The 11,080-nt window shown below is 39.4% G+C and overlaps 1 protein-coding gene across 3 annotated transcripts; it reads right to left on the reverse strand.

Annotated features, from left to right (window-relative positions):
* Positions 1-6,648: 6,648 nt before the first annotated feature.
* LOC141908700 (uncharacterized) lies at positions 6,649-10,423 on the reverse strand. Of its 3 annotated transcripts, none has more exons than XM_074798850.1 (4): positions 10,314-10,423; positions 9,101-10,118; positions 8,153-8,315; positions 6,649-7,901 (listed from the first exon to the last, which is right to left on the reverse strand). In XM_074798850.1, exons 2-4 carry the CDS (start codon positions 9,897-9,899, stop codon positions 7,880-7,882), a joined length of 984 nt encoding a protein of 327 aa, XP_074654951.1. In that variant the 5' UTR covers positions 9,900-10,118; positions 10,314-10,423; the 3' UTR covers positions 6,649-7,879. The 3 variants fall into 3 exon arrangements, 2 of the variants coding, with proteins under 2 accessions (XP_074654951.1, XP_074654950.1); XR_012619622.1 differs by having other exon boundaries at positions 6,654-6,784; positions 6,894-7,901; positions 9,101-10,423; XM_074798849.1 differs by having other exon boundaries at positions 9,101-10,423.
* Between the last annotated feature and the right edge of the window lie 657 nt (positions 10,424-11,080).

The raw sequence follows: 11,080 nt of genomic DNA on the forward strand, positions 1-11,080 counted from the left end.
GTTTTGTCAATCCAGCAGGGTTCATAGGTTCGAATCCTAGACCCAGCCCATAAATCCATCAGAAGAAATAGACCGATGAAAATATTTAGTTTTGAATGACTTGAAACAATGCGATACCCTGGTGGCGGGAGCGTTCGTGCTCGATTGTGTTTCTCTGGGACCAGTTTTATAAAAAAAAAAGTAATTGAATTAAAATCTTCGGTTTATTGTAACTGCAACTGGTAACTTCAAGTTTTCATTGAGGATACTCAAAGCTAACCGTCTTAAGCTTGTACTTCATCATGTAAACGGACCCTAGCGCTCATTGGGTATAAAACCAAGCACCTGCTTATTAAACCCTCAGTGAAGTGCTCAGTGGGTCGACGAATTGAAAAGATGTCAACTCAAATCATAACCCCAAGCTCTGAGATGCTGATATAATCTATAGAAATCGGCTCTTTTTCGATCATTCGTCGCAGAGAAAAAGTTTATAACGGGATATTTAAAAATCAGACGAACTCGCCCAGAAACCATCTGCCCGGCGCAGTCCGACACGCCATATTCAGATCAGTCAGTGTCCTCCGTCCGCGTTCGAGCTCCATCTTCGCATAAAGAAGTCCGATCTTAAACAACGTCTTGATAAATGTTTATTTAAAGTGAAATTTATTTTCATCATTCGCGCGTAGAAGTTCCCACGACAAAACCATCGTTTAAACCTCGGCAGACACTTAGTGGCGTATGTGAACTGATAAAATCAAAATTCTGAAAAAAAGCAAAAACGCACGCGAAATATATTTTGACTGACGGAGCGGCGCATGTGAACATCTTATCTCGAACGGGATTTTAGAAAAGATAAAAAACGTAAACTTCAAGGAAGTATTTTCGACGAACACTTTGCACATAACAAAAGCGAACTAGGAAGCTGTCGAACGAGTCGCTTCTCCGTTATGTAAGAGATAGCGCAAGATTAATCGCCGGCTTCGATCTCCTGACAATAAAAAAAGATAGAATAAACGGACAACAGTGGGCTTAATGGATTTTCGAAAAGCCCAGCAGTGCAATTATCATTTGTTCAAAAGGCCACCAACTTCCTCGTTGGAGGCAGTAGGGGCAGGTGTTGGGGTAGAAATCGTTGAATGCTGTCTGGGGTAAACAGAACCGGTGAAGTTGGACGCGTTTGGTTATCATTGCTTCGTCAAAATCTCTGTTATATAGCCCTCCGTGGAATATGGATCTCTCCTGATCCCTCTTGAAATCATAAAATCACGTACAGTAACATAGACATTTCTATTTCAAATCTTTAAATAGGGATTGCCTTTCTTACTACTTATTTGATTGGTATAGATTTGATATGATTCGATTCTGTGTCCCTCACAAACCCGCACCAGACGTCCTGTCGGAAACGAACAAGATTTCGAAATCGGAAATTGAAGTACGATATAGCCGGGTGATCGGTTCAACATACAGAATTGTTTGAAGTGAATTACAAAATTTCGATTCTATGTTTTCTAGAAGGGTACATAGATCAAACACCTTGTAATACACAATTTGATGATGTCATGGATAATTTAGGAGGCAGCTATGTTTTATGGATGACGATTTTTTGCCGTTTGATGAAACCGAAGACAAAGTTTCCTAGAAAATCGACTTCCACCTGCCGTAACCATGTTCGAGACGGTGTCTTTTTCATATTCTTTACTCCCCGAAGAATTCCATTCAAATCATACGAAAAATAGTAAATAATATCGCGCAGTTTTAGTTTCCTTTTTGATTTAATGACTTCGTATTCGGCCGCGAATCTCATCGTATCGTAAACCATATAAAGTGCACTTTCTTAAAGTCAACTTATGTAAGCATTTGTTCATTCGCTCAATAAAACGACCTCACGGATAAATACCTCTTCACAACGACACCGCGCTACTCGACAAAACGGTTTTTCGCGTCACTTCGCCGCGGCAATATGTCCAAGGTGCACCGAATTTCGGGGCGTGCACCACCTTCTTTCCGCCCCGCTGACTTCAACCGTGCTCCCGGAGACTCATTCGCCCGCCGGCTATAGAAATAAAACCTATACGCAGTTTTCTGAGCGTGATTTATAGCGAAGTCCTCGACGTGACGCATAAAAAAAACTGGCCGCATATTCTGGCTAGCAACGCGCATGCAACCGACACGTATAAAACGGTCGTAATAATGGTATAATAAGGTGTATATAAATATAAATAGGATTTCTACTATTCAGAATTATAAATGGTGCCTGATTTTTGCTTTTGCGGAATCGAATGCACATTTGAAACCGCAAGAAGCCGCGTTGACAAAAGAAACGCGGCCATGAGAACAATTTTTTGTGTGCCTGATAGTAACACACGGGTGCATCAAAGTCAAATCTCGCGTATTTGCTATTTTAAACAAATCGTGATTCGTGAGATATGTCGTAGAAGTATATTCGAGAATATAGACAAGAGGGATTGTCTATTTCGAGGATCGGCGGCCGTAGAGACTTAAAAAGAAAAGCGTCGAAACTAAAATTCGAGTCAATAACTATTAGTATAATAATTTGTTTCTTTGTGTCAATTTCGACGAGTTGAATACTACATTGGGAAGATTTCGAATCAATTGATTTAAAGAAAGTCATGAAATAAGATACGTTCAGACGAAGGTAGCCGCATTTTTATGGCTTTAAAAGGAAAATTGAAGAAAGAGCTGATCTTTCAACATCGGAAGTCAATTCATTTTCCATGAAATTATATAATCATTATTCTAAGTTAACATGCAACACCCTTATCACATAGTTTGAACTTCGGTTTCAAGTCGGTCAGCGCGGGTATTCTATGATCGTAGCGATCAGGCAGTTTATCTCCCCAAAATAGGATTCAAGTAGGCCGGTTTGGGTTTTTTAACGATCGTAGCGATCCCCGTCGTTTTTTTTTCTCCGGCAAAAATACCGGCCCGACCTAACCAACTTCCCGCGAGCCAGCAGATTCCCACGGACACGGAAATACCGTATCCGTGACTCGGCACAAAAACCCGCCTCAAACATCAATTTGCCACTTTTAAGACGCAGTTGAAATCTCTTTACTTCCTCGGCGATTTTAATGTTTGTTCAAAAACCACTCTGCGCCTATTGTAGCACGTCTCACCAGATATAATAATATAGGATAGTGCCTTTTATGTTATATAACCGGCCGCTTTATTATTGTTGTAAGAAAGTTAAAAGATAATCGCGTCTTCACAAAACTCGTTTTTTGCCCGGTTGCTGAGGAGGGGATGTGACGGTTAGCCGAAACTCGTAGTTTTGAGACATTGTTGTTTTTTTCATCGATGTCTGGTGCTCGCATTGGAATTAGACGTTCCCAGAGATGTCTTCACATTCTGATTTATATACTAAAACACACAATAATAGAAAAGCTTTTTTCGCTCGGGGTTTATTTGACCCGGACCTGTCACCTTAACTCTATGACGAGGTCACGTGTGGCTGGCAGCGTCTCCCGGTGTCGAACGTGAGGCCAGCTGCATTCTAGTCAAATATATGTCCCCCTTTTTCTCTTGTCGGAGCTTCGCAAACAATTCGACGCGCTATACGATTCAAAGTGGAAAAATTCAAAAGTTAAGAATCACAGATTAGGTTCTCACAGCCCGAGTCGAAATCAAAAATATACCACGATCTATTTCACAAACTGATTTTAGAAATTGATTGATAACCGGTTACGATATGGGCATCGATCGATAAATACATATAGTGAAGGACCCCAAAATATTAAAAACAGTATTTCCCGTAAGCCATTTCATTAGCTAATTCAAAAAACGTCGCGTTAGGCCAGGTATTGTTGAAAATATTAACAACTTTATAATTCAATGTAATCGAGCTTCAAATTAGATTAAAAAACCTTATCATAAGTTGACAATTCATTTTCGCGTCCTTTTATAGACGAAAGTCTCGAGGTGATCCATCACTGTTTGTGTATGGAGATATGACGTAATACTTATAGGCAGAATATATGTTTTATTTTCTATTCACAATCAAACTTTCGGTCAAGTCGGTATTATTTTTAAAAATATTTTTGGAATAACGTCAAAATTTTAGATGAAAATGAATTAATTATATATCCATCTATCGGATCAATCAATCGCTATGAAATCGATTGCATATTCACGATATGATCTAATTTTCATATAAGATTTTTAAAGAAATCAATGAATAAATGAAGCAACAGTTGGCTTTATACAAATGAATTAAGCAGCTCACAGAAAAGAAGGAAAATAAAAATAAAAAGAGAAAATAAATTCTTTAACGATCAATATTTAGAAAACAATATTTCATGACTACGATATATCTAATCGGTAAAATACGAGCCACATTACCTTTAACTGACATTATATGTACAACTCATGACGTATGGAAATCTGGAATTATTGGATAACATGACAAGCTTTTTCTTAAAAATGAATGAATTTATCCCAATATATTTTCAAGATCTTTATCTAATCCATCCCAAGTCTGGGAGCCAAGAGCTTTCAACGAAAAATGCTTAAGATATTCAATTCGAATTGTCCTCGACACTCGAAATTACTTCACACTTTCTTTTGGTACGGGGCGAATCAAATCCTCATTGAATAAAACCAGGTCCGAATATTTCGTGTTAAGGTGTGAAAATCCGACATGGCTTCGTTTGTGCTGTATGCGGATATATCATTGCCTTCATTTGCGCATTGTATCACCGGTCTCTGGGCGACCTCCTGGACAGCCGCACGAGGCTCCGATGGCGCCCTAATTGGGTCCATTTCGTGTGTCGCCTTCGAGAAGTAGCCCGGCGAAAAGCGAAAGCCGTCACTAGCATTGTTCGTAAATCGTTTCAAATTGACCAAACCGGTGGAACAGATATAAACACTAGTATTATGATTATTTAATGGTTAGTATTTGATGGTGATTTGATTACGAGGAACGTCACCTAGTCTATGCCAACCGGTATTCGGGATGTCGCTTGACCAGCGGGACTATGTCATTATAGCTGGTCAGTTTAACTCGCGCATATACAAGTATTAATTAACTTAAGGTCAGATAAACAGGAACGAATCAACTGTAAAATAATTGTTATGCTCGTAGGGAAGATTGGTGAGGAAATGTATTCAAAACCGTGTGAAGAATGGAAGTAACAATGAATAACCTCACGAAATGTATTCATCTTTAATCAAAATACTGTGTTTAAAAGAATGCGTAAATATTTTAGATCCTGATGCAAACAGGATGAGGTGGGCTTACGCATATTTATTGAGGAAAGACATATTAGATCTTAACTCGAATGTAAAATACGAACATATTTTGTTTCTCGATAGACCTGAGGCCTTTGAAAAATGAACATTTCCCACAAAAGTTTAAAAAAAACTAAAAAAAAACCTTTGTTAAATGATGCCAAATGCAAGCAGTATGACGAAAAACTTATCCCAAATTCAAATCATAGATTTACTTTGTTTTCCTATAGATTTGAGGTTTAAAAAAATTTCCCTCAAAAGTATTAAAAGATTGGTGAAAATGATGCCAAATTCACACTCACCGGGAATCTCGAAAATATACACAAGACAGATATTTCAGAATTTGGTTTCGGTTTTCTTACTGGTGCAAATATCTTCTTCGCATTGGTATTCTTCCTACGATCGAATATATCGCGCCCGATGACGTCAAACGCCTCTTCAAATCAGAACCCGGATGTTGGTAATGACCTAAGATATTGTTTACGTAAACGGTAACGTTCGTGAAAAATTGCGGTCGCGTCGCGTTTTCAAAAATTCAAATTCGGAAAAACGAAACATCCGTTTTCACCAATAACGTCTTCTGATTCGAAAATCACTTTGATGCCAAACGCCGCAATCTAGAAATCAGATTTGAAATTCAAAGTCTCGACCGAGCGCCGGGAACGCGACCCAACAATAAGAGACGTTACAACAGTCAGACGACACTCGGCAAATGATTCATAATATTTTTTTCTAGTATAGACAATATATGTTCTTTTGAATGTATGCTAGAAAACTATTAATCAAATCCTCCGGTGACTTAAAAAAGATTCTTTAATTTATAAAAAATGGCCTGCGATTTAAGATAAATAGCCGTTCAGGCAAAAAGATGCCAGCCCGGCACGTGGCACTGGTCGGCTGTTCATTGGGAAGACAATCGCGTCCAGCTGCTCCTATTGATTAGAACCTGGGATGCGACTGTAGGTGATACCTCCGAGAGAAATAGATGCAATACGTTAATATCGCGAACGTGATACAATCAACTGATCTTTTGTAGCTTGTTATTTTGTCTGCGATGTTGTCTTTCACGGTGGATGTGCACGGATGAATGTGAATGGTCCCACTTCGTCCTGGACCATTTGTAAAAGATGCCTCTCTCGTTTTGACAGAATATTGTTGTCAGCAGGTAACGACATATATGCGGCTCAGTTCTCCTATACGTGGGAACGCGAATCATCCGAAAGCTGACGACGTTTTGTTTGGTGACGACAATGGTTGAAAATAAAAATAAAAATATTACACCGCATTCAAAGTTTTTGTTGACCGCGTTTTCCACGCTTTTTTTACTCCCACGAAGTCTCGGAGGTCGAAGCCGCCATTTATCACCAAATAGCTAGTCTATAACAATATATAATGCCATCGAATAAACACCATGTCTGCATTCGGTCGAAAATGCCGGTTTTTATTATTATGCCGCTTCTTCAAATTCAAAACGTATTAGCGGCTTTTCCAAACCATTAATGTGTCAGACTAAATTACCGTAAAAAATGCAACGCTACCGTTAGAATGTCAGATACACCTGAAAGTGAAAAGGCGGATAAAAGGAACCATTTCTTAAATGTTTTTATCTATAAAATTGTGCGTGTATATTTTAGAGGATATTTTCTTCGATTCTTATATCAACAAACCTTGAAGCACATTTTTTAGTTAGAGTTAACTCTCAGTTCATTTTCAATGTTTTTGCTCCGAGTCAAATATCATTCGTATTTGTGCAATTGGGCCCAGACAATTTCTCGTCGCGCATCGCGTCTCGTTCGTCGAAAGCTAAAATTGAACGCTGACATTTTGGCGAGTAGTAAGAGAGAAAATATTCAAAGCTCTGTTGATAATTTATGGACGCTTTCAAAGGGTAGACATAATTGAACGTAGAAAGATTTAAAATTCTGAAAAAAGGACAGGACATGCATATAATATGGTCCAAATACAGTAACAAAACAGACATAATTGGAACACGAAATACAAATTTACCACATTAGGTCAAATTGTTGATGTATTGATTTCGTGTATTATTTTGTATAAATGCTAGTATTCATCAGAAAGATCAACGTCGACTAAATGATGAAAAATACAATGGTGCAAAATCGGCACCAACGTACAACCTGTCTGTGTTGAGTGTGTGGGTCCAGTTAAAAGGGATATTCAGGATTTTAAACTGATTCTTGTATCAGTCGTTTGTGAAATTCAGCTTCTGTTGCATTTTCTACTCTGAAATGACTGTCGAATAGCGCATGCATTTGACTCTATGAAATTTCGATAGATATTCAGCAAAACGTATCGTATCAAACTGCCGTTAGACTGAGCCACGTGGATACACAAGTCAAACGATCTTCGATTTTCTTATAGTCTTAACACTAAACTATAATAGCCAAAAATGTATAAAAATCAATAAAGTGAATATTTTTCGCCATTCAACCATCGCCAAGCACTACAGAATCTCCAAATTCTGTCGCAACCTTTCCTGTACAGCCATCAAAAATTTCCAGAGTCCTATATCAATAGCTATAGAAAAAATAGAAGGATTCGAAGTCATCGACGACTGAACTGGCGTAATCTCCGGTGGATTTCGTGAACGTCATTTGTAAAGGTAAATTCTGTATTAAAGTCATCGTGATAATCAAACTGCCGTGGTTTGAGTGCTGGAAAACACAAGGAAGAAATCATTACAAAACTCATGATGAGTGGAGCTGTCGAGAAGCTATGAAAGTGTCCTGGGGACATAACTAAATTCCAGGTTAATTCCAGGTTTAATGTGGAATAAACAAGGTTTCTTAGTTCTGAGAAAACTAGTTTATTCCAAGTAAAAAACTCGGAGTTAACCTGGAATTTTGTTTTAAATAGTTATGTCCCCAGGACACTTTCATAGAAATCTCTGCAAATATATACGTACTTATTTAAAGCCGTAACGGCCGCGTCGTATGTGGGTGGAGCATTTTGAATAACGTCATTATATGACGGCGGAGGAGCTGCAATGTCGGCGTTTCCGGGTTGGGTGTTGTCGTCCAGTTCCGGTTCATGGTCCATGGAGTATCGCGGGCTCGCGGGATGCTCGCCTAGTAAAATAAAACATGCATGGTTTATATAGACAAGTGTCTGTCCAATTAGAAAGGATAAAACCAATAATCAAAGTAAAACTAACAGGACCCAGTTCCACAGTTCTGTGTTAACATTTGACTCGGAGTTAACTCGCTTCTGTAAAATCCCACGATGAACGTATCCGAAATGATTCCTCGAGCTGATATTATTTTCGACGTTTCGACTGATCCTTAATAGTCATTTTCAGGATAAGTATTAAGTGTTCCATAGTTCATGATGATATTCTTGAAGATGACTATCAAAAATTAGTCGAAGAGTCGAATATGATATCAAATATCAGATTTTCGTTTCAACACATGCATAAATAAATCGCTCCTTCAAACCTGGTGGCAACGCGAGTGCTGGACTGAGTCTAATGATGCCATCAGGTTCGGATCCCTGTCGAGGGAGGATGACTGCAATGCCTATATCAGGCATCGCAGTCTTTGTCGAGACCGAAACGACTGTAACACATATTACATGAATCTTGTAGTAGAATAGTTACACTAAAATGTGCTGGATAGATGATAGCGTGATATACACCTGACAAACATCTCTAGAGCGAGAGTTCGAAATGCATTGTCCTGCATTTTTTTGATTTTAGAAAAATAATATTTACTTGAATTTCTTCTCAATTTGTACATAGGTTTTAATCATAACAAATCAAGTGACTTAATACGATTAATTCTTACTCCATACCATCGTATTTTCCAAAATAATGGCTACATTAACAAAACGCTTACTAAATCAAGTCAATACTTACTATTTGCTGAATTGGCGACTTCTGGTCCGTAAGCCTGTAGACAATACTGTTCAATCTGTTCACGAGTCATCGCTTGCAGTTGCTGCCGATAACTATGCAGATTGCTGATGCGTCCGTCCGACCGCAGCTCCCGGCCTCTCATTTCTCCCGAAACCTCCTGTCGATCTGAAGTCGGCTCATTACGACCAAAACTACTCTGATGTTGTTCGATGCGGTTTAGGATGTAATCCCTTTTTATTCGAAGTCCCATCTTCGCGCAGAATATCATCGGGAACGCGGCCACCAGCCCTAAAATAGCGGCCACAAGAGCCGATATACCGGCCTGATTCATTCGCAGATAGTTCGTACATATTCGCTGGTCGCGTTTGTTCAACCTAAACTCAATAGCTATATAACCGAGACATCGGCTGCTGTGTGCTAAGTACAACGAGATGGCGTCGGCAGTCACACCGATCAGGGCTATCGAGAAAAGCGCCGTTAATGTACTGACGTACAGGTTTCCTTTCAAGCATGTTCCAGACGGCCGTTTATAATTATACCCGGCCACGGCTCCGGCTGCAAAATACACGAACACCGCAACGACATACAACGCTCCTTGCAAGTTGAGTCGAAACGACGACTGATCGATGTAAAAATGAAATATTGGCGGTATGATCGACGTCGAAAAGGCAAATATATGCATTAGTATACCGTACGTCATCCAGTGCCGACCACAAGCGACTCCGTCGGCGACCAGTCGGTCTTCCGTCGTCCACCGTTCGCTGGCGTCCTCTACGTTGTCCCAATTGTAATACGGCATGCTTGATTGACGTCAGGACTCCTTAGCTAGGTCAACACGAAGGTCATCACGCGCTTGCCGCCATTTTAGCGAGAATACTGCACGAGGCCCGCGGGCCTTAGATACGTGACATTAGAGATGTGTCTGTACGTAATTATCTTGTGAATTAGGTGCATTGGAATTGGATGTCGCATTTACTACTGTAAACCATTGCTTGGTAACTATCATGACCTACTGAGACTGAGAGATCGATAGTTATTTGAAAAACCAGTATATACTACTACAACACAGTATGCTACAGTACAGACTATATACAGTGTCGCGCTGTTAAAACACTTGCAAATGGTGACACAAATCATTCGATGTATATGGATGCTGTACCGTTAGTACGCGGGAGAGCTCATCATCCACGTATTTAAATATAGTAAGACTTACAATTTTCTCGTTGTATCGCAGCAAGCGGTATACATCCACATCCAGCACAGCATCTCTCACTGCAGCCTTCATCAGAAATTGATCGCGCTACGGCTGTTTTAGCGATACGAACGTAGCTTCACACGCGAGCGGTGCTCTAGTTCCGAGACGGCTGTTAGACAATCATTTTCGCGTCGTCGCACATTTGCAGGATTCAGTTCCACATTCGTGAAACCATGAAACTGGGTCTAGTTTTCCACTGTATAACCGTTTAAATACGCTAGCCAAAAATGCGTTCAGTTTATCGGGGTTTTAAGTCATTGTTGGAATTCATGGCTCTTTTTTCGTGTAGAATAAACATTTTAATAGAATTACATCAAATGAAATGAAAAATTCTTACGATTTTATATATATATATATATATATATATATATACATTATTCAGTGCGCAAAGTGCTGCTCTTAGAATTTACGGTTAACTAAATTGAATCCATCTATTTACTCAGTCTGTTACCGGTCCCAAAGCGTTCGTTCAACGTTGCATATTTAATGATTTTTCGTCAGTCGGAAACGGCTTGAATTTCAGTGCCACGAATTTAACACACGGTGACGTCGTCTCGACAATGTGTCGGCTGTTTTACCGCTTTGTATATGTAAAACTAAAGTTATGTTTTATTGATGGACTTGTCGTAGGTGAAGTCCATTCACGTAGCCTAATCATCAAAGCCAACCGTGCCACGTTTTTAAGTCCTATGAGTCATTGGTAAATGAAAAAGTTCCACAATATA

Source organism: Tubulanus polymorphus, chromosome 7 (assembly GCF_964204645.1).
Source record: "Tubulanus polymorphus chromosome 7, tnTubPoly1.2, whole genome shotgun sequence".
NCBI lineage: Eukaryota > Metazoa > Nemertea > Palaeonemertea > Tubulaniformes > Tubulanidae > Tubulanus > Tubulanus polymorphus.

Excerpts from the sequence above, each read along its gene's own strand:
- LOC141908700 (XM_074798850.1), bottom strand. The coding sequence starts at position 9,899 with ATGCCGTATTACAATTGGGACAACGTAGAGGACGCCAGCGAACGGTGG. Across the intron at positions 8,316-9,100 it reads AGTCGCCAATTCAGCAAATA|GCGAGCATCCCGCGAGCCCG; the intron begins GTAAGTATTGAC and ends TTATTTTACTAG. Across the intron at positions 7,902-8,152 it reads GCCGTTACGGCTTTAAATAA|CACTCAAACCACGGCAGTTT; the intron begins GTACGTATATAT and ends TGTGTTTTCCAG.